At 40.0% G+C, this 24,494-nt stretch overlaps 2 protein-coding genes across 2 annotated transcripts; one reads left to right on the top strand and one right to left on the bottom strand.

Moving 5' to 3' along the window:
* Positions 1-965: 965 nt before the first annotated feature.
* TMX2 (thioredoxin related transmembrane protein 2) lies at positions 966-12,337 on the bottom strand. Its single transcript, XM_070957254.1, has 8 exons — positions 12,129-12,337; positions 9,632-9,692; positions 7,151-7,264; positions 5,246-5,322; positions 4,998-5,104; positions 2,859-2,924; positions 2,356-2,485; positions 966-2,213 (listed from the first exon to the last, which is right to left on the bottom strand). The coding sequence occupies exons 1-8, from the start codon at positions 12,315-12,317 to the stop codon at positions 2,067-2,069; spliced, it is 891 nt and encodes a 296-aa protein (XP_070813355.1). The 5' UTR covers positions 12,318-12,337; the 3' UTR covers positions 966-2,066.
* Positions 12,338-12,727: 390 nt separating this feature from the next.
* MED19 (mediator complex subunit 19) lies at positions 12,728-18,218 on the top strand. The gene is made up of 5 exons (XM_070957253.1): positions 12,728-12,932; positions 14,854-15,110; positions 17,126-17,222; positions 17,517-17,611; positions 17,798-18,218. The coding sequence occupies exons 1-5, from the start codon at positions 12,728-12,730 to the stop codon at positions 17,864-17,866; spliced, it is 723 nt and encodes a 240-aa protein (XP_070813354.1). The 3' UTR covers positions 17,867-18,218.
* The last annotated feature ends 6,276 nt before the right edge of the window (positions 18,219-24,494 follow it).

Below are 24,494 nucleotides of genomic sequence, written 5' to 3'. Positions count from 1 at the left end.
TGAAAGCCAGCTGGGTGACCTTGAGCCAGTCATTCTCTTGCAGCCCGATTCACCCCATTGGATTGTAGTTGTGGGGAAAATTGGTGGTGGATATGTTCACTGCCTTGAGTTATTTTTTTACAAAATGGAAAAGGTGGGATGTAAATAAATAAATTAAAATCAAGTTAATAAGATTGCTCATATTAGGAAAACATATAAATCAGTAAGCAGGGTCAGAAGCTGCCCTGTGGAAAAAGCCAGATGTCCAAGATACTTTGAAATTCTAATAGGATTAAGGCAATACAGACTTCAGAGGAATGCTGTTCCTGAGAGTATTGTTTATGGATCATTGTGTTGTGGAAACTGTGTTTCTCCTAACATTGAGCTGAAATTTGTTATTCTGCTATTTCCATCAGTTGGTTCCAGTCCTATCTCTGGGGCCAAAACCAACATCCTGCTTGTCTCCTCCAGAAAAGAGATGGGCGCTTGAAGAAGACTTGCTCCTTGCCGCTGTTAAAATAACATCAGATCCCAGGTAACACATCTCCTTCATTTGCCACTGAAACAGTTTTGTTTTTGTACCGTTATATATTCTGAGAACAAGAAAGGCAGTTACACTTCTGAAAGAAGCATGTCTTTTCCATCTGTCAAATCAGCAGAACCCATACTACTAAGAACAGGAATTCTTATTTAAATAGATGGAGGATTAGATCCAGGATTTAGTTAATCCTTTTAATGCAAAACGTGGTAATCTGCTAGGAATGAGATGGGCTACAAATATTATGAAATAAATAATAAAATACCCCCCCCCTTTTTTTTTCCTGTCTGCTTCACTCTAGAATATAAATGATAGGATGGAATAAATTATGTGAACCTATCCAATGTGAATCTCATTTGCTTGCATATCTTCTATAAATATACCCCAACAGAAAAAATGAAAGCCTGAAAATGCTGCTGGATAAAGAATAAGCTGAGCCTTGAGCAAATTGATTTAAACATTAGAAGACTGTATTTTTTTAATAAGCCAAAGTCAAACCATGAAGGCAGGAACTCCACCAACAATCTAATAAATCAATAAAAGGTCACAAGAATACAACACCCCCAGATTTATTAAAGGCACCTGTACAAGACCATTAACGGAAGCATGAACATGGATGAACCGTGCTGATTTGCAGTGTTTTCACCTACAAGCAAGCCCTCCATCTTCGGAATGGAGCAACTAAAATCACTGGGACAGACTTGCCCAACCCTTGCTCTACCCAGATAGCCACACTGGCTAGGAACGTCTGCCAATGTAGTCCCAGAACATCTGCCCCATTAGTTAAATCCTGTTTAGTGCAGTATTAGATGGACTATAGAAACAGCAGTTCCTCCAAGTCAAACAGCTACACTAAGCTACCAGCTGTTACTATAAAAGACAGATCTTTTAAAGCTGTACATTAGCCACTGGTTTTCTGGCACAACTTCAAGTTCAGCAAATATTCTACTATTGCCCATTAGCTTCTAAAAAGAGAAAAGACCACAAGATACCACAAGACCTTTCTTAATAACAATAACAATGACCACAATAATAATAGGGCAATGGGTAGCGGTAGCAAAAAACTGGTCAGAAATGCCAATATCTTCTCAGAGCGAACCTTCAGGAGTGAATGGAGTTGATTTCATGGGAGTTGTGGGTTTTTCCAATTTTACCATTGAAATCATATCGATAAAACAAATAGATTTACCCTCCTATTACAATGTTTTCCTTAGCAGCTCCTACTAATTCCCAGAGAAGCAACCTGCATTCTACGGTGATATTCTCCTTGAGGAGGTCACCAAGATTTTCTCTGGCTGGTTCTATTATTTAATTATCAGTAGTGACTCCTGGAAAGAAAATTTGGAACAAAAATACAAAAGAAAATGTAGAGGTCCACGGCCAACAGCAGAGCCCAGAATGATAAATATCTTAGTGATTACACACATCTCCCAGCACCATCACTGTTGGGTAGAAGCAGTCTTCAAATGACATCCCGGGAGAAATGTCAGGATGGAAACAGAAATGGAGAGCTTAACAGTAAGAGCATTATGGTCCAGTCTTACAGGCACTATTTGTCTTTCTTGCTTTCCCCATTAGGATGCTCTGTGATAGCGGACTGTTCTGAAAATTCCTCAAAGTTCTCATCTGCATGCTTGGATATTTTCTTAGCTTTCTGGTATAGCTCATTCAAGTTGAATTCCCGGATCACATTCTCCTGTAAGAGAAAGATAACATGACTGTTGCTTTGTGCCAGCCTCCAGCTCCCAATGTGACAACTCAATTTCAATAATTTAGTAATTTATCAGACATTTTACTATGGACTTTTGCTTACTATCAACTATGGCTAAAGAGAATACCTCAGAAAAGTTCCAAGAAACTGCTCGTCCCTTTTTATCAATCTGTGGCCGGCGCATCACCTCTTTACCACCTTGGAAAAGGATCAGTGTAGGCAGCTGCTTAGTGAGAGGAGAAGTACTGATTTTATACCTATGAAGAGATTAATGAAAATTCAAAAATAATTTCTGAAAAGTAGCGTCTAATCAAGTTAGTAATGTTTTCTGGCCTCATAAACAAACAGGCAGGCCAAGAACATGTCTTGGGACCCACCAAAATCTTGATATTTGCAGGTATTATAGTATCCATAATTATGTGTAAATTGGAAATGTGCGTCTTACTACAGCCTGCTATCTCTTTGGCAGTTCCAAATCTAACCAATTATACTTTGAGATTACCAACCAATGTCCTCCCTTTTCTGCAGTGCCCTGCTATTAGAAAGTAAATCTTCCCCATGTTCTCTCTCACAATCTGGCATTCTAGTCTGTCTAAGCATCCTAGATATGTATAGAGGCTGAAGGCTTACTTGGTGCTGACATCGGGGTAGCGACCCACATCAACCTTTCCAAAATTCAATCCAGTGCAATTATACCTGGTAAAATATAACAGTGATTACCATATACATGGAAATGCCAGCAAGTAAAGTATTTGGTAATAGCAACAATTATTCTCCTCTTCCCTTATTCTTCATTGGAATGCGCCTTACAGGCAATTTTTCACTGAGGTCTTATCCAAATTAAGCCAAATTATTTTCATTATAGTTATATGTAATAGGCTTCCCCCAAAGTCACACAAAAAGATTTATGAACAAATATGAATTCGAGCTAAGTTAGACAAGAGTTTTCTTAGTCTAACTGGAACTATACATTACAGAACTGAATTAATCTTTTTCTTTAAACTACAATCACTATTACCAGGAAAGCAATTTATTTTTTCTGACTGAAAAAAAAAATCTACACTGTAGCCATCTGCTGGCTATTGCTGGAAGCAATATACACTACCAACACTTAGCCAAAAGCTACCAAAATACAACGCGAGCATAAAAGTAAACAATATGCTGAGTAGGAAGGCTTACATCCAGGTTGATCCAGAGATTTTAATTCAAAACAGCTAATAGATTAATTATTGTCATTTTTATCAGTTCTGCTTCTAGACCTCTGTTCTTTTTCCCCACATCACAATAAAATCTCCACAAGGAAAAGTATTTTTCATTTCCATTTACTTTTCTCAAGAACAATACTGCTTTTATACAACTACAAAGCCTAGTCTATGAGTCCTTTTTAATCATTTGCCTCAGTATTTCAGTATAGCAACCTCAATTCTAAAAAACACCAATGTATCTGTGTTACTGTCCCAGTAACCCAGTTGCTTTATCTTCATTCACCAAAACAATATAGTATTTTGTCTTTGAAATGGTGCATGGGAGTGCAGACTACTGAAGCAGTCTTTCTTAACCAGGACTCCTGCCAGGTATGATGGTTTCAATTCTCAGAATGCTCAGGTACGACCATGCTGGCTGGAGACATTTGGAGGGCATCCAGGCAGATTCAAGGCCAGTGATGCCATGGTGAATTCTCAGGGATTCCTTTAGCATGTTTTGGGGATATGGAATAATGATTAACAGAAGAGACATGACTGGGAACTGGAGGTTGGAATGAAGTAATAAAAACTAATACTTGTTTCAAGTCCCACTTGTCCTATCTAGCTACAGTGGGCTAAAATGGTGGGGCCAAATAAGTACAGGTAGTCCTCGACTTATGACAATTGAGCTCAAAGTTCTGTTGTTAAGTGAGACATTTGTTAAGTGAGTTTTGTCCCATTTTATGACTTTTCTTGCCCCAGTTAAGTGAATTGCTGTAGTTGATAAGTTACTAATAGGGTTAAGTGAATGTGGCTTCCCCATTGACTTTGCTTATCAGAAGGTCGCAAAAGGTGATCACATGATCCCAAGACAATGCAACTGTCATAAATATCAACAGTTGCCAAGCATCTGAATTTTGATCACATGATCATGGAGATGCTGCAAAGGTTGTAACTATGAAAAACAGTCATAAGTCACATTTTTCAGTGCCACTGTAACTTTGAACAGTCACTAAATGAACTGTTGTAAGTTGAGGACTACCTGTAATAGCTATCTAATTTGAGGATAACTGGTAGCCTGCTGGTTCTCCGAGTGGTCTTCCTTTCCTCTTTGCACAATGTGGTTTCCCTAACAATTACTTAGAATGAGGTTATGTGGAGGAGAGAAAAGAAGCCTGCCCCTAAAAATATGTTTCTTCTCACCTACCAGTATATATTTTGCTCCCATTCTTCTTAGCTGTAGTGCAGGCATACCAAGTACATCTCATTACTCTTATTAAGTCATAGCTAGTGTGGACACTTCAAACTTTTCAAATGTAGTTATAACTTCTGAAAAAGATGCTGTTTTGTGATTATTACAGCAAAGGAAGAAGTCTTAAATCCAACATCAGTGCATTAATCAAGTAAAATTAGAAGCTGCAAGACACATTAAAGATAAGCATGCTGGAAGGAGGGGAATGGTTGTACTTTAAACAATGCTTTAGGAAGGGCACAGATAGGCAGTGCTTTATGACTGACTGAAGTCTCAGCTTCATCTCCAAAATCTCCCTGTCTCAGAATATTTAATCAAATGCAAATCACTCACTTGAGAGACAAATCAGCATAGATAGGAGCAAATGACTGACATTCATTGGACCAGTTAGCAAAGAATTCCACAATCCAGGTCACTCGCTTGTCCCGAGCTAATTCCTCCTGTAAAAGAGGGATCTTGCTGACAGCCTGCTCATCACACAGAAATGAACATTACACATGATATTCTGATAGCTGAAAGAAGTCAGAAATCTATCCAACTCTTCCCAAAACAAGTGGTCTGCAAAAAACCAAAATACTCACATCTATGGTTTTATCGCTGAAATATTTGATGTGTTCTGGACCCAAGTACAAAGGTGGCTTGCAAGTCATCAGGAATACTGAAAACGCACAAGAAGCAGATCTCAACACTAGCTAGGATGAGATAAGGAAGTCACACATTGATAGCCATGTTCCACAAGTGGACACGGTCGTTTTATTTATTTTTTAAAAACATTTAATTTTTTTATTTTGCACACTGTATCTGCATGCAGGGTTTTTGCTGCATTACTTTTTTCAAACTCATAATATCTATTATTAATAAAAGTCTTGCTTTTGCCTGGAGGGTGGGTTGGAAGCAATAGAAGAAGCTAGAGGTAAATGGGTGAAACAGGAAAAGAAATATTAAAAAGGCTGAAAGTGAATGGGCAGGAAGGCAGTTAGGGAACAAAAATGCAAAACATGTAGAACTAACAGGGTAGCAATAGAAAGGAAGGGTTGGTGAAAAAAAGGTTGTGTTTCTTTTATATAATAAAAATTTCAGTATGAAAACCGCCCAGCGGCCTTGTTTCGCGTGACCTGCTCCCTCCTCAATCAGGGAGCGAGGGAGGACCCTTTACAAGGTAGTGCTGAGGATTTTGTTCAATATCTGCAAGACAAAGTCGCTCAGATCCGGACGGGGTTGGACTCTGACTGGGCAGAATCTGACGAGGGAATGGGAGCAAGCCTTGAAGGTGACATCTGGGTTGAGTTTGACCCTATTTCCATAGAGGAAGTGGACAGGATAGTGGGTAGATTGGGAGCCTCCACATGTTTGCTGGACCCATGTCCCTCCTGGCTTGTCGTGGCAACCAGAGAGGTGACTGGAGACTGGATCTGGGCGATTACTAATGCTTCCTTGAGAAATGGGGTCTTCCCTGCCATACTCAAGGAGGCAATGGTTCGTCCCCTCCTCAAGAAGCCAGCCCTGGATCCGGCCTCCTTAAACAACTTTCATCCTGTCTCCAACCTTCGCCTTGTAGCGAAGGTTGTTGAGGCCGTGGTGGCCTACCAACTCCCACAATTCCTGGAGGAAGCTGATTACCTAGAACCGTACCAATCGGGTTTCAGGCTTGGCCACAGCACAGAAACGGCATTGGTCACCCTGGTGAATGATCTCTGGCGGGCCCGGGATGGGGGCTGTTCCTCCATTCTGGTGCTACTTGACCTCTCGGCAGCTTTCGATACCATCGAACATGGTATCCTACTGCGATGGCTCCGGGGGTTGGGAATAGGGGGCACTGCTACAGTGGTTCTCCTCCTACCTCTCGGGCTGTACGTAGTTTGTTTGGGCAGGGGATCAGAGATCCTCCCCTAGGCCCCTCACATGTGGGGTACCGCAGGAGTCGGTTCTCTCCCCCCTGCTCTTTAACATCTACATGAAGCCGCATTCTCTGTGGCCGCACCGACCCTTTGGAATGGGTTACCCACTGAGCTCCGGACAGCTCCCGATCTCCGCACTTTCCACGCTGGCCTGAAGACATGGCTGTTCCAGCAGACTCCCTGATCATTCTACGAGGTTTTAAATTTGGGGATTTTAATTTTAGATTGGTTTTTAGATTTTATTGTTATTGTTTTTTATTTATGTGAGCCGCTTCTCCCGAGTCCTTCAGAAGAAGGGCGGCATATAAATTCTAATAATAAAATAATAATAAATAAATAATATAGGTTGACAATATCTGGATATTTCAGACAGAGTAATCAGGGAAAGGTTATCTTATTGTCACCAGGAATCATGATAGAAAGTCAGAGAGAGACAAAGTGGAAAACCAGAGTAATGTTTACAAATCAAAATCCTATGCATTAGATCAGGATGCCAAGAGCATTTTTTTTTTTAGCTCAAGCCCAATTATTTCCGGGATCAATCCCTATATGAAGAATGTAAATAGAGCCCCATCCCAGAGACCTCACCTAAGCAAAGTGTGAGATACAGCAACCCCATCCGGATATCAAGACGAAAGAAAAGGATGACATTGGCCACTTTGCTGAACATAAAGATATTCCCCACATGCTGGTCCACAGTGACTTGTGAAAAAGAGATAAAAAAGATGATTAGGAGGATATTATAAAACATTCCTGGGTCACCTACGGTAAGCTAGGACAACCTGAAAGTCTATTTACAGCATCATATTTCTGTAATTCTTGACATTTGGGATCCTCAAATTTTGCACTGCTAGAACTCACTATAATGATCAATTAATTTTGTACAACCTCCACTCCCAAGAAAAAAATTAAGGACTTCATTGGGCTGTGAACTGAGTAAAAATTTAGCATATGTTACAGATAGTCCTCTGTTTACAACCATAATCAGGATGTGAACTTGGTTGTAGAGCGTAGTAGTCATTAAGTGAGAAATCACGTGATTGCTCCAACTCAACAACTGCAATCCTGGTATTCCTGGTTGTTGCTATTAAGTGATCTTGTGGGCCATTAAGCAGCTGGAGTCTCAAGTAAGAAGCAGGGTGATGCCTCAAAAGAATGGGAGAGACTCTAGGAGGCCCAGCATAGGCCATGCATATCTTTCCATCGAGGGGCTGAAAATCCTTCTTGCTGAAATCCAAACAGGATTTTCAGCCGCTGATCAGAGAGAAATGCATGCACGGCCTGCAATGGGCTTCCCAGGGTCTCCCCCATAGCTGAAGCACCCCATGCTTTTTACCTTACTGTGCTGAGTCTTCATTCAGGGACTGAGTGGCCTCATGACATAGCCTAGGTTTTCCTTTGACAAGTATAAGTACGTTCTGGCCATGATGAGCTCGTATGCAAAGTCAGAGCCCTGTCAGGTTTCTAGCCTGGAGATAAGTAAATCAGAGAAGCCCAAACTTTTGTCTCTGGATAATGACTCTTAAACAGTATTTTAATAAATCACATTTAAGCAGTTAATTAGCATTATTCCATTGCAAAATTAAACTGCAAGGCTCTGCAGAAAAATGTCTATAAACACCTAATTGCAAGACATGGATATAGCTGCAGTAGGACTACTAAAATATTCCTTTAAAAAGATAAATAATACTAGTCATTATACTTGCGCACACAAAGTTAACAGTATCAAAATTTGCCTCACTCATTGCTTGGACAGTTTAGGCTGCCGGCTTGTTCAGGCAAAGTAGGAGCATATTCTAATAGTAGCCAAGCTTTGCAAGCTGATGTTCATTAAAAAATGATGATTCCCCTCCCACCTCACAATTCCTGATCATAAAATCTACACAATTTTATGCATTTCCATTTCAGTATTTAGTTTTTTAAAACTAATAATTTCCTTTTACTCAGCAACCACTTCCATCTTTTGTATCTGATAGCTTCCTATATTTAAGGATCAGAATGAATGTGATGAATGAATATCAATCAATCAATCAATCAATCATTGGAATGAAACTAATAAACATACTATTTTGAGAAGTTTAGGTTATTTATTCTGCCATTCTTCTCCCATACTTGACTCATTATCTCAGGCGCTATAGTTCTATTTCACCCTTATTATCCCTCTGATTTTCTTTGCTTGTCCTTACGCAATCATATAGCCGCATTAAGTGCATGAAAGTGTTGTTAACCTTCATCTCTTTAGATTGTTCCTACCCATACCTGAAGCAAATTCCTTTTAAAGCCCTTCCTCTAATAGGAATGCACTTAGAAAATTAAGCCACTGTATTCTGGGAGCAGGTGCCTTGCAGCTTTTTGTCTTATTTACTGTACAAAGATAAGACCATGGCATAAAGTTCCCACATGCATTCCATTCTGCAGCAGCTGTTTACTCAGGTTGAAGCAGTCTGATTATCCATTAGAACAACTTCTAGTACAAATAAAACCTACCTATAAAGTTTTTTCTAAATATTTCAAAAATGACAATTAAAAATTCATTTGCTGTGTAATACAATGTTTAGAATTGGAGATTCATATTCTAAGTGCATTCCTCCCTAGTTCATAGAAGAGCCATGAGTAAGGGTCTGAAAAAGTCTTCATCTAATAACCTGGGAGATAAATGTCATTTGAAAGGAGGAAAACAATCCAGCTAAGATTTCTAAAATGTCATCTTATTGTCTGAATAATTCTTGAAATTCTAGAAGATCCTTGCTTTCTGTCGAGATAGAAAGACCAAGAATCTGAGATACAGGTGAATGGTAGATATTCTCCCTATCCACATATATCCCTATCCCTATCTCAGCCTTCCATCCTTTCGAGGTAGGTAAAATGAGGACCCGGATTGTGGGGGCAATAAGCTGACTTTGTATAAAAAAGAACACCGCTTAGGGGGGGCCGAAAGCCCTACTAAGCAGGTATATACAAAAGTATGAAGGCTATTGCTTAACACATTGTAAGCCGCCCTGAGTCTCCGGAGAAGGGCGGCATATAAATCGAACCAATAAATAAATAAATAAATATAGCATTACTTACTGGATCGGCGATTCTTCATCATCACAATGGCACTCAGAAACATCAAGATCTCCACTTCCCGCTAAAAAGAAAGCAAAACTGGGTACTTAAGGAGTAAGTAGGAGTAAAGGGGAAGAGTAAAAAAACCTAACTAGACACAAGAACGGAATTAAATGCAAACCTCTTTTCAACATCATAGTATAACTACTGCAAATTAATCTCTGGTATCATTATACAGCTATCCATTTTGGGGAAAAAAGGCCACAAAGCAGGCAGATAGGTGTGCAATCTTTCAGTGCTGGAATACAGCTGCAATACCATACTGTACACTGGAATCTAAATATATTTGGGGTATTTATTGTTTACATAATCTAGATGCAATGACATTTTGAAACATTTTTGTTTCTACAGTAGCTGCAAGGTTTATTAAATCATAGAATTTATCTATCTGCAATAATGTTCCTACACATTGCACCACTTATGCAGCAATTGAAGAGTAAAATATGCTTACAGAAACATCCAGATCATAAAATGTTTCATGAGCAATCATGTTACCTTGATACAAGAATAGATACTTCTGCAGCCTCTTAAACATAATATGAACTATTAATTCAGCAATCTGATCTCACAGTTGCCAACTATCTGCACAAAGAAGTCTATTACTCTCTCAGTAGATGGTCTTCAGAAACATTCACACTACTATCAAAGTTAAGTCATTGATCCCCATGACATCCAAGAATTGAGCCAATACTTTTTTTGAAACTAGCCAAGCTAGTAGTAGTAGCCACATTTGATGATAATGAAATCCAAAGTTTAATTGCACATTGGATAAACAAAATATTGTCGGTCCCCATTCTTCCAAGGTTAATTTCATTAGGTGACTGCTAATTCTAGTATTTTGAGAGGGAAAGTAGCTTCTCCTCCACTTTATCCATATCACAAATGTTTTAACATTTTAAACATGTTGACTAAACCAAAAAGTCCCATATGTTGCAACTTTTCCTCATAGGGAAGATGCTCCAGCCCTTTAATAGTTGATAGCCCCTTGATAACTGCCCAGTCACCTTTATAGGGAGATGGGTGGCATAAAAAATTAACAAAAGTCCTGTGTACCTTCTCCACCTCCATTATTCCAGATGTGGCCTTATCATTAATCTATATAAGGGTATTATGATATTGGTATCATTGTTTTCATGACTTTATTGTCCATAACAGGCCAATTTTTTAAGCAGATTCATACCTTGTGTATATTGAACTTTTCACTATGAACCTTCAAAATGTTCTTAACATGATAAAGGTTAGACTTCAATTAATTCTTGAAGATACTGAAAACATATGGTTTTGCTTTTATAAACAGAAACCATTAGTTGGTTCCTGTACAAGTCAGAGCTTCTTCACAATATATTGATCAGATTGATTTGTGTGTCAAAGTAACTCATGTATGGCTCTCACATGGGCATGTATATACAGAATTAGAGAGAGATGATCCATCTACTCCAAACCTAAGATTGAACAAACCTTTTAAAGCACTCCCGAAGACCTTTTTTAAAAACTTTTGTAGACATGCAGTGATAAGCCTCCTCAACCAAATATCTGCAATCTCACCACGGATGACGGAAACTTATTTTTCATTTGGACAACGTCCACTTGAAGAAAGCTGATTTGAATGAATTGCACAAGTCTCCGCTTACTGTGGTGTGCAGCAAGCGAAGACCATACCCACATCCCAAAATCTAAACAAAGGTGCTATAAATTTAAAACAGGTGAAAATCTCCACCACTAAATTAACCACTAAGCTTAAAGGATCACATCACTGGAGGTGAGGAGCGAAAACTGTCCCATTGCTACAGAGGAGCTTCTCAGAGGCCGAGCATTATTTCTGCGCTCATGCTTTAATGACTGTATGACCTTTAAAGATGTTGGAACATTCTTCTCATAAGAAATACATTTAAGGCCTCACAACCAGTGGTGAGTTTCAAATTTTTTTACTACCGGTTCTGTGGGTGTCGCTTGGTGGGCGTGGCATGGCTTGGTGGGCGTGGCTTGGTGGGCATGGCAGGGGAAGGATACTGTAAAATCTCCATTCCCTCTCCAATCCAGGGGAAGGTTACTGCAAAATCCCCATTTCCTCCCAATCAGCTGGGATTTGGGAGGCGGAGAATAGATGAGGGCCAGTCAGAATTTTTACTACCGGTTCTCAGAACTACTCAAAATTTCCGCTACCGGTTCTCCAGAACTGGTCGGAACCTGCTGAAACCCATCTCTGCTCACGACCATAGGCAGGCTCTCGGGATACGGTCAAAGTATCAAAGGAAAAAACGCGGCCAAGACAGGAAACACCAGGTGCTCGGATTCCGCTTGTGTCGCTAAGAAGGGTGTTTTTTGGAGGGCCGGGGGAGCCCCGAGGAGCCCGAAGCTTGAAAAGGCCCGCAGGCACATGCCCAAGAAGCATAGCAGCCCCGAGAAGCGATGCAAGCCACAAGGAGAAGGGCCGTGGGTCTCCGCAGGCCGATCTTACCCAGTCGAAGTCGCAGGAGTTCCCGTCCTCCCGCTGGCTGGGCAGTCCGTGGCATAGCGGTGGCACCTTCCGCACCAACAAGAAGGCTGCCGAAAGTAGGAGGGAGAGCGGGTAATAAGGCTGGGCCAGCCAGCGGCAGAGCCCAGGCACCGAATAGAACAGGGCTAACAAAGGGGCCAAGACCGCCATCTTCACCTCACGCCGACCGAGATCCGTCGCAAGACGGCCTCCCGCCCACCCCGAGTCCCCTTTTTTTTGCTTTTGATTGAGCGGCGGGTGACAACGTCAATCAAAGGAAAGGCGGAGCTCCGTTGGACAAAGCTGTGTCCTTATTGGCTGGGAGGGTGTCGCGCTGAAACTCTTCAGAACAGCAACCGAGGGACGGCTTTCGCTCTCTGACGTATAGCATGGGCGTAATTCCGCTCTTTAAAAGCGTGTCGTTCTGCTAAGCAACCTATCGTCTCATAAGAGTCGAGTTCCAGGTAAGTTAGCCAATCCTACGCAGAGGATGGGTCTCCGCCTTCCAGTGACGCCAGAGCAAGCGTAGAAAAGCGTCGGATGCGAAGCCAATAGGAGGAGACTGCGCAAAGCACGCCGGGATGATGGAGAATTTTTCTGCTCTCTTCGGAGGGACAGAACCTCCTCCGTCTACAACAGCTGCCGCGCTAGGCTTTGGCCCAGGAAAACCAGGAGGACCCGGTACTGGACAGCCTCCTGTACCAACGGTGACTCCGGTCGGAGAAGAGACAGCACGCAAAGCGGCGGCAGCCAGCGGTCCTTTTTACCTAATGCGCGAGTTACCAGGTAGTGGCTTGTAGGGGCGGGCTTGTAGGAGCTCCGTAACCAACCGCCGCCTAGAGGCGGGCGTTGCTTTTCTAGTCAGTGCTGCTTGACGGATTTTATACGTCACGCGGGAATGTGCCAATGGGATGGCTCGCTGCGGCTGATGAGCAGCTGCTCCGCCTTTGCGGGAACTCGGTGTGGAGGCTTGAAGCGCCAAGTGGGTGGTAACTCGCGCGACTGGCAGTTGCTCGGGCCACTGAACGAGCCGGGATGGCCTTGTAGGCATATCTTTGGCGTCCTCGAGTTAAAAGCCATCGAAGTTTCTTGTGGGAACCGTGGTGGGAGGGTTTTGTGTCATTTGTGCGAGAGTAAAGGAGCGTGTGGCCGCTTGGTTCCTCCCGCAAACTGTTGCTTCTTTGTGACTCATGGGGCTACAAGGCTCGGCGTGGCCCTTCAAGAATCTGCCCTCCCCTGAAAAGCTGTACAATCCACCTTAAGTGATACGCCTAGTAGTAGCCACGTGTGTTCATGAAATTTCTATCCCTGAAAATAAATATGCCTCGGGTTACAAAGTTAGTCATTTTCTCCAGATGCATCCACTTATGTAAGCAGGGCTACAGGTAGTCCTCAACTTGCAACAGTTCATTTAGTGACCGTTCAAAGTTACAACGGCACTGAAAAAAGTGACTTATGACTCTTTTCCACACTTACGACCGCTGCACCATCCCCATGGTCATGTCATCAAAACTTGGCCACTGGCTCATATTTATGATGATTGCAGTGTCCCGGGGTCACATGATCCCCTTTTAAAAGCTTCTGACAAGCAAAGTCAAGGGGGAAGCCAGATTCACAACTCTGTTACTAACTTAACAACTGCAATGATTCACTTAACAACTGTGGCAAGGAAAGTCGTAAAATGGGGCAAAATTCACTTAACAAATGTCTCAGCAGCATAAATATTTATTTATGTATTTATTAGTCATATTTCTATGCCTCCCACTCTCCAAAGACTCTGGGCGGCTTACACCAAAGACAGTATACTAAATAGCATATTGCCCCCAACAATCTGGGTCCTCATTTTACCCACCTCGGAAGGATGGAAGGCTGAGTCAACCTTGAGCCGGTGAGATTTGAAATATTGGGCTCAATTATGGTCGTAAGTGGAAAAGTTGTGCAGTGAGAAGCAGGTTCATTGTCCCAGGGCTGAGGGGAGACTTCTTTATAATGGACTTGGCTTTAGAAATTCCCTGGACATCATCCACCCATTTTTAACTCCTGTATTTGGGTCATAATTGCTAACTGGACTAGACCATTTTTTTCTATAGTGTGTTTCTGTCATTGCCACTTATTTATACAGCCACTTATTTATTTAAGTGGCTACCTGAGCGACCTTTTACAAATATGATGGCAATTTTTTTTAAAAAAAATTCCAACCAAATTTTGTGTGCCTGACAATGCATTCCAGAGTGAGATTACAATTGGCATTGCTGCACAGGAGAGCTTTATCTAAGTGAGATTCTAGCCACTAGAGATCTTCACAGCATCTCTCTCCCTCTTTCAGTCACATACTCACTTTGTAAACATTTTGCTTCCAATTTAAGAAACCAGATTAGGGTCACTAAATGAGGAGGGGATATATGTTTTACTTGGGTTTTTTTTTTAGCTTTAATGTTTTCTTTTTATTGATTATAATGCATCAAACGATCTTATGTATAAGGCCAGACTGTAAATATTTTAAATAATTCCATTCTCACTGCTAGTATTTCAGGTCATATAAAATAGGATTTGTATCATTGTCATTGTTATTTACAGAAAGGAACTGGTTTCAAAATCAGCTTCTACCAAACTTTAGGGGTTTCTTAAAAAAAATTATCTGTGCTATTAATTTAGGCAAAACAATCAGTAACATTGTTACTTTACAATGTTGTTCATTTCTTGCCAGGTACCACAGAACTAACAGGAAGCACAAATTTGATCACCCACTACAACTTAGAGCATGCCTACAATAAATTCTGTGGCAAAAAGGTGAAAGAGAAACTCAGCAACTTTCTGCCTGACCTGCCAGGAATGATCGATTTGCCAGGCTCACATGATAACAGCAGCTTGCGTTCTTTAATTGAAAAACCTCCCATTTGCGGTAGCTCATTCAACCCTATCACTGGTACTATGCTAACAGGGTTTCGTCTCCATGCTGGCCCGGTGAGTTATGGTTTGGATGAAAGACATATGTTGTACTAAAGAAGTTTTTTAACTATTATAAACAAAACACACAATGATGCCTCAAATGAAAAAGAAACTTGCCAAACTAGTAACTAAGAATATTACAGGTTTGTAGGTTAAGGTCTGACAATTATCAGTTTAGAACCTGAATATAAATTCACCTCTAGGCATATTGATTATCAGCCATATGGCAGTGGACATCTTCGTGGAATTATATTACAATCTAGATGCAAATAAATAAGTAATGTAAATGACAGAAAGAGACTACAGTGCAGAAATCATGAACACTTTGTCTACTTTATGAGATATTGACCATGTTGTACATTCTAAAAAAGGAATTCAGCGTGGATGCTATAGTATAGATATGTTGCCAGCCCCCAGAATCAAGTGGACTGGAATCTTTTAGAATATGGTATATAGCATGTGACTGTTGATTTTGGTACTGACTAGGAATGCGGAAGCCTGAGTTCTCCTCCTACCCTAGATGGGGAAGCAAGCTGGGATCAGTCAGTCCTAGGAAAAAGGCAACAATAATCAACTTCTGAAAATGTTGCCAGAAAATATGTATAGAATATCTATGTACTTGCCAGGAATAAAGACTGACTTAAAGGCAACCACTGCCCACCCTCCCAAAAAATAACAGGTTATAACTTCTCTATCAGAATAGACTTTTAAGTAAGGTTGAAGATAGGAAGAAGTTCCAGGCAAAGGATAAAAGAGATTAACCTTTAAAAAGGAATTCTTGAACCTTTCTTTCATCTGCTGCAAAGTTGGTATCAAGTGAAAATTTCTAGCTGAACTCCAGGGTAAATTTATATTTATAGAATCTGTACATATTTATATTTCATATTTCTAAACTCTATCTCCCTCAAAGAGGGCCTCAGCATATGATATACTGTGCCATCAAGTTTGCACAGTACAATAAAACCACAATGGCTATGTTAGCACAACATGTCTAGTTGTGGTTCACAATAGAAAATGATAAATCCTTATTAAAATTGTCATCTCAAAGAACCAGCAAATCTTTCTTTGTTGAAATATTTGTCATAGCTATTGGATTGGTCAAAAATTGTAATTCTCTGTGGTAGGTATTCCTAAGAGTTTATGACAGATCTGATCATAAGAGGACCCTGTGTCTGCATTTCATGTATTTTATTCATTAGATTTATATCCTGATTTTCTCTATCCTCAGAACAATCTGAGAAGTTTGGGCCAAGGAAAAGTGATTAGTCTAAGGTCACCCAAATAAATTTATCTAGCTGAGGGTGTAATCAGAGTCTTCCTCATTCTGGTTCAATATTGGACTGCTATATTGTGCTGGTTCTCATTCTGAATCCAGAAGGCAAGTGCTGCATTTGTAAAGTAGGAAGCTGGAAGTAATGAAAATCTAGATTAGGGATAATTTTGCTTTAGCACGGAAATCCTTAATTTGCAATAGATACAAACACTAAGCTAAGTGAATGTACAAGTGGTCCTTGCTTAATGACCACTACTTCAACAACAGTTCAAATTTACGATGGTGTTGAATGAATGCTATTTATAACTGGTCCTCAAACGTATGTTTATAGTGTCCGGCCAGTCATGACCCCCAGCTCACAATTATGACATCACAATGTCCCACAGTATGTGATTGCCATTTGCAACCTTCACTGCCAGCTTCCAACAAGCAAAGTCAATGGAGAAGCTGGCAGGAGGTCACAAATGGCTACCATGTGATGTTGCACTTCATAACAGCAATCAGAAGCACCAGAACTGTTGTCATATTTTACAAACACATCACTTAGCAATGGAAATTCTGGTCCCAATTACCATTGTGAAGGGAGGACTGTTCTGTACTACCTGTAGTAGAAATTTTTCTAATGGAAATTTTGATGGGGAATATTATTTGATTGGCTTGCAAAAAATATAGACTTGTAAGTCTATTATATATGTTTTCTTCAATGGTACTTGGGAAGTTCATGTATTGACGTGCCTTTCTGTTTCTGTTACACCAGTTGCCAGAACAATGTCGCTTAATGCACATCCAGCCACCTAAGAAAAAAAACAAGCATAAACATAAGCAGAGCCGAACCCAAGACCCTGTCCCTCCAGGTGAGAAGTCTATTTCTTAGGACATATAATAATAATGTCCCCCACACACATCTTGCTGATATAGAATTTTTTAGTCCGATAGCGTAAATTAAATCATTCCTTCCTTCTAGAGCAGGGATGTCAAACTCAAGTCGTCACGGCGGTGTCATGGTGACGTATCGGGACATTTTTCCCCTTTGCTAAACCAGGTGTGGGCATGGCCAGTGCATGACACATCCGGGCCGTGGGCCAGGAGTTTGACAGCCCTGTTCTAGAGCAAATGCCTTCTTTAATTGCTCTCTCTTATTTTACTAGAAACACCCTCAGATTCTGATCATAAGAAAAAAAAGAAAAAGAAAGAGGATGATCCTGAACGGAAAAGAAAGAAAAAAGAGAAAAAGAAAAAGAAAGTAAGTTGGAAAATAATTTTCAGCTGTTGATCTTGATATTTATAAATTCATTGTAAAACAACAAAGATAAGTACTTTGCTTAGGGTTTGGCGTCAGACCTAAGATAGCTTTTTGGGCCAAGAAAATTTACATGGCTGTTTTTATTGCCTCTGGAATTTCTTATTTGTGTCTTTTTCTTTTTAATAGAACCGTCATAGCCCTGAACATCCAGGTGTGGGCAGCTCACAAGCCAGTAGCAGTAGCAGCCTCCGGTAGGGTCCTACCCAAGATTATATTAAAGAGAGTTCTCCATGAAATGCTACAGACATGTTGGGAGGAGGAGGAGGAGGAGGAGGAGGAACAAGGACGGGAAAGACACAGCTACCTTGTATATCTCCTTTTCACCTTTTGGAGCAGTATATACAAGATTATATTGGATGGAGCTTCAGGACTTCATAGCTTTCTCTACAAAGAACACAGACTTTGCTTGGGACATGGAGGCTGATGCCTTTATATGGAAATTATATGTATTGTTTTGTGTTTTGTAAAAAAAAAAATGATCCTGACTAAGTTGGGATATGTTTGTCTATTATTCTAATTAAATCTCTGTTGGAGGAGATGCTAATGATTTGAAGGAATCCTGACTAGTGGACTTTTCCTGTGTTGTATTGCAACAGTTCTGAATTATTTTGCAGTTAATAAATTGGGGGCAGAAATTCCAGAAGCTGCTTGAGATATAGGATGGGTAAGTAATCTGATAAAAACACCTTATGTGACTTAAGCTATTTTGGCTAGAGGAGAAGAAAAGACAACATTTTAAATTGGCAGGAAAGACAGTATAAGGTTGGCTTTCACTTCCATGTTATTAGTTTTGTGAGGAGTAGATCTGCTTTAGAATAACATGAACAGTTAATACAAAGTATTGACCAAAATACGTGTAACAGTAAAAGATGTCAATAGGAAATGATCATCTGTTAATTAGAGGACAAGATAGTTGCAAAACTCTTTTCATCAAGAATCACTTATTAGGTAGAGATTTTTCTACCCATTGTCTTGTTTAATTAAAGAACTAGATTTAATTTTTGCCAGGAGGAAGGAGAAATATGTTGGGAGATTTAAATTGAATATATAAAGCCATTTCCAGGAACCTCAATTTTTTTTCCTTCTGATAGCATCCTTTGCTCTCTTTGACCTCACTACCTCATTGCAAATATGCTGGCAAAAATTGTTACTTAAAACCATCTAATTTGCTTCTTTCTTGGTTCTAAACATCAGAGAAAACTATAATCTGACTTCATTTTAAAACACCTGGGGAAAATATGAAGCAAAAGGATCATGGTTGGAAAAGATTTGCTCTTTGCTGCCTTTTCTTGCTTGCAAAAGAATAGTAAGGCTTTCAGCAATGCCTCTTATGATCAGTTTAGTGTAATATGGGAGAACCCTACTAAAATGCCCCTGCAATTTCCTTCAAATAAAATAGTGGGCATTTAAGATAGGGACAGTACTGTATATGGGCAACTAGGCAGCAGCTTTTAATAGGACTCCTCTGTTTTGAGCAAAAAGACAGGTGGGCATTTTCATCTCTTTCCACATCTATAGCTGATTTTTTATTTTTTTTTAGAGAAATCATAAAAAAAGCTGGGATGAACTTTCCCCCCAATATTGTGGCCTTGATTTTAAAAAAGTAACTATTTTTAACCAAAGAAAAGGGTTGGAAAATACTTTCAGGGACCTTCCCTATCATATTTGGTTATTGAAAAATTGGTTGTTGAAAAAGTTTCTTTTATAGCACTTGAAAAGCAAACGGAGATGCTTGGGTTTACAATATTTAAAAGTTTTCTAATGGTTGATTCTATATTCTAAGTGACTTTTATGCTCCTAGCTTGTACAGAGCAGCTTGCTTCATCCCAAAATAAATATGTTCCATGAAGTAGAGAAAATGTTATACCAATTTTGTGTGCAAACTGTTATTCCTTGACTAATTGGCTTAAAGGGTCAAAGAAGGGTAGGTTTGGCAACTGATGTATCTTATGCAACAGCCTTAAACATGGTTATTTATGCTCATTCTTATATCTTTCATTGATTCAGATAGGAAGGGAGGAAGTAAGATAATAGAAATATACTTTACTGCTGGATATCAGGGGCAAAAGAAGGAGTTGAGTTCCTTACCCCTTTCTGTTCCCTCTTGAATTGATAGTAAGCTATTTAAGCAACTAGAACAGGGGTCTCCAAACTTGGCAACTTTAAGGCTTCTGGACTTCCAACTCCCAGAATATGAGAAAGCTGAACTAGAAGGTTAATTCAAACTTATAATCACAAAACCAGTGATAGTGAATTGTGAACAGCAGTTGCTATACTTGTTATAACAACTGTTGGAAGTTGTTGAGAGTCTGCTTGGGCAGAGAGGGGTTTGTGCTAGGTGAACTATAAAAGCTGAGTAAAAAGTAATGCCTTCAGTGTTATAAAGCACTTATGGATGACTATCACTAATTGGTAGGAAGTTGCTGTGAGAAAAAAGTGAGTGGGCATTGTTTATGAAATGAAAACCTGAAGTGGGTAATCATAAGTGAATTTAAGTAACACCATGGTTAAATTTTTGTCGAAAGAGTCCCTCCAGTTAAAATTCACCAAATTAGGTTGTTTATGGCAATCAGCATGTTGATGTGAATATTATGCATCACTGATACCCCCTCCCCCAAATGTAAAGATAATGCTGGGAATAGCTGATTTGTGTGATTCAGAATGAAGCAGATGATTTGTCAGCAACCTAAGAGTTTCAGGTGCAAAAGATTGATAAACTTACTGGGTCACTCAAAGGAAATTGCTATCAAGCTTGGCATTTTTCACAAGAATGTATATATCACATTGCTGTATTGATGTTTTTCAGTATCAAAGATGTGCACATGACAGATTCCTTGCAAGTTGAGGGAGAGATGAAAGCTTTGAGTTGTAATTTATTGGCAATTACCACATTATGAGAATAAAACTAAATAATTTCTTTACAGTTGATGAAACATGGGACATCTTTATGACCAGGATTTGAAGGGTCAATCCATGTAGTAATATAACAGAGGCTCAACTGGTAACAAAATTTTAACTGTCTTCTGGTATATATATATGCAATAGATGATGACAGACAGACAGACAGACAGGTGTGTGTGTGTGTGTGTGTGTGTGTGTGTGTGTGTGTGTGTGTGTGTGTTTAAAAATCAACATACCCCTGTTAAAATACCAGGTTTTTGAGATGTAAAAAAAAAGAAAAATCAGACCAAGTTAAATCACTTCAAAAAAATTTCCACCTTTAATATAACACAAGCAGTAGTACTCAATTGAAAAAGCAAACTTTTTTTTATAGGGGAGGGAATAACATTAAAAAAATTGGAATAATGTGACTGCATAAGTGTTCACACCCTCTTATAAGTAGGATTGTGACTGTTCTGAATTAATCACATTCAAACTGATGGTAAATAGAAGTCAGTACACACCTGCCCTCAATTAAAATGACTGATCAAGTCCATATAAAGTTCAGCCGTTTTAGTAGGATTTTTTCTGACATTTACTCAATTGCCTGCTACAGCGAAAGCCATGGTCTACAAAAAGCTTTCAGAGCATGAAAGGGATTTCATTGTTGGAAGGTATCAGAAGAAATGAGGCAAAGGAGTCCCTGCAGACTTTACTCTGCTAATCATTGCCAACTATAGGGGGCAATGCTCATCTCTATTTCAAGGGCCATTGAGCCAGTGTCATCCGAAGATGTTTTTGAGTTGTGGCCAGCTTGACATCATGGAGCACTCTTACCTTTTCACTGAAGTGGTACCTATTTATCCACTTATATTTGCATACTTTCGAACTGCTAGGTTGGCAGGAGCTAGGGCGAGGACAGGAGCTCACCCTGTTGTGTGGTGCTTAGGTTTCGAACCTGGGTTGTTGGCTGGAAAGCCAACAAGCCCAGCATCTTAACTACAGAGTTATCAGGCCGCCCATATAAAGTTGAACTCTTTGAGAGTGATTTTTCTGACATTTACTCAGTTGCCTCTTAGAGCAAAAGCCATGCCACTCAGAAGAAGGGTATAAGAAAATTTCCAAGGCATTGGATATACCATGGAACACAGTGAAGACATTCAACAACAAGTAGAGAAAACATAGCACAACAGTGATATTACCAAGAACTGACTGCCCCTCCAAAATTGATGAAAAAGCAAGAAGAGAAATGGTCTGAAAGGCTGCCAAGAGGCCAACAGCAATATTAAAAAAGATGCAGGAATTTCTGGAACATACTGGCTGTGTACTATATGTGACATATTCTTCACATGTCCAGTCTGTGGGGTAGGGTGGGAAGGTGGAAGCCATTTCTTATCAATATAAATATCTGAACCTAGTTACATTTTGCAAAACATCAAGCCTGATAAAAGCATGTGGGAAAATGTGTTATGGTCTGGTGAGACCAAGGTTTTGACTAAATTCCAAAAGTATGTTTGGCGCAAAAACTTGCATCACCAAACATACAATGTACCCACAGTGAAGCATGGTGGTGGCCGCATTATACTTTAGGACTGCTTTTCTTCAATTAGAAATGGAAGTGAAGGAATTATGAATAGTTCCAAATATCAGTCTATTTGGGCACAAAACTTTCAGGCCTCTGCTAAAATGCTGAAGGTGACGAATTGCACCTTTCAACAAGACAATGACCCAAAGCACACCTCCAAATCAACAAAAGAATTGGCTTCACCAAAAGATCAATGTTTTGGAATGGCCCAACCAGAGCCTGGACCTGAACAACTGAAAATATATGGGGTCACTTTAAGAGGGCTATACATAGGAGATGCCTTTGCAACCTGAGAGAATTGGGGTGCTTTTCAGTAGTGGGATCCTCCCGGTTTAACAACCAGTTTGGTGATCATGTGTGCATGTGCGTGCCTGATGTGCGCTCTGCGCGCATGCATAGTTTAAATAAATCTTCACTTCCGTGTTTCTTTGGAGGAGAAACACAGCTGAGGCATGGCAATCTGCTCTGCCACGTGAATCAGCTGAGAAGATAAAGGTAGGAAAATAGCCTGAGTGGGCGGGTGGGCCCATCTGATCGTCGGGGCGAACCGGTTTGCTCCCAGCTGATCGTTGGAGCTACCGGTTTGCCCGAACTGGTCTGAACTGGTAGAATCCCACCCCTGGTGCTTTTGCAAGGAATACTGGACAAAGATTCCCAAGGAAAGATGTACCATGCTGATAGGCTCCTACCCTCAACGACTAAATGCTGTCATAAACCAAAAGATGCTTCAGCAAAGTTTGAGGTTGTGCATCTTTATGCAGCCACATTATTCTTGTTTCTTATTATTTTAAAAAATTCAGTTTATCTTAAAAAAATTCAGTTTGTTTTTCAATTGAATTTCACAATGCATAGCTTATATGTTATATTAAAGGTGGAAAAAAATTCTGAAATGATTTAACTTGGTCTGTTTTTTTTTTTTTAACATCTCAAAAACCTAGCATTTTAACAGGGGTGCGTACACATTCTATATCCAGTGTTTGTGTGTATACAGTATATGTATGTAATATTGATTGATTGAGAGAGATAGAGATACCGATGCAGATGGTGGATGTCTCTCAATATGGCCCAAGTTCGGATTACTACATTTCAACACTCGGGCCCAGGCTAAATCAGAAATTGGGAATCTATATAAATAAAAATGTAAATGTTTGTTTGTTCAAAATCGTAAATCTCCAAAAGTTCTTCACCAATTGCTTCGAAATTATGACACAACATTGCATTCGAATATGCACGCGTTTTTATATACCTATATTATATAGATGTCACACCTGTGACAGGTAAAAACATGCTTTTTTGAAAAACAGCACCATCTGTTGGACGTAAAAGCAACACGCTGTACTATCTTTTTGGACTTTAATGTCGCAGCACCACAATGGCAGGCGCGAGCCGGGTCTTTTCCCCTCAGCACCGCCGCCGCCAAACCCACAAGCAAAATGGCGGGAAATGTCAACTGCCGCCAAGTGTCCTCCTGACTAACGGAGTATGTCGTACCTTTGGCAGGGACCCCGATGCTGCCTGTGGTGCGGAGAGCTGCGAAGGTGAAGGCGGTTATACCGGCAAGCCGGGAAACCAGCTCCTACACCCACAGAAAACTGAGACGGAGGCAAAGTAGGCATGACCTGACCTACAGAGGGACATTATTGGCACTCGGTCAAAAAATATTGTATACCCACAAGACTGGGCCACAGCAACGCATGGCCAGGTACAGCTAGTAGGATATAAAAAAGAGTCATCTTCTTTAGTTTAATTTTTTTTAACACATAGGAGTGAGATTAGGTTTTATTATTCAAAACATTACACTAGAGCTATTGTTGAGAAACCTGCAAAAATGTGCTCACTCTCCTGTTAATTCACATAGTTGGGAAAGCTATAATTGAAGTACGTACCATGAAGTTATGCATAGCAATAGACTGATAATAGAAAAAGCAATTCTGAAGGCTATTATAAAAGCATGGAGATATTTGACAGTTACCAAAGTGTAATGTACTAAAACTGTGTACCTAAATATTAGCAATGTTATAATTATTTTTAATAATGAGATCCTCTCCCAAATTTATTAAGCCTAATAGCAGGTTACAGTAGTGTAAAATTTGCAAATGATTTCCAACTCAGCAACATCATACCAGAACTATCTTTTGAAATGATTTTGCTAATGTAATGGCGATTTTAATGTCTCTTGCAAAATAGCCAGACATATTCACCAGGTACAATTTGATAGTCATAAAAGTTGCTGTACTGTACTTCATTAGCAAGCAGAACTTGGTTACACCTAGTGTAATTAAACCATTTTCTCACTGACTGGATTTCATTTTTTATGATGTGATATACAGGTAGTTCTCGACCTACGACCACAATTGA

The sequence above is a fragment of the Pituophis catenifer genome, unplaced genomic scaffold, assembly GCF_029215685.1.
Source record: "Pituophis catenifer annectens isolate HBS135680 unplaced genomic scaffold, rPitCat1.0.hap2 SCAF_1, whole genome shotgun sequence".
Taxonomy (NCBI): Eukaryota; Metazoa; Chordata; class Lepidosauria; order Squamata; family Colubridae; genus Pituophis; species Pituophis catenifer.
This window is presented reverse-complemented; position numbering and strand designations above follow the sequence as displayed.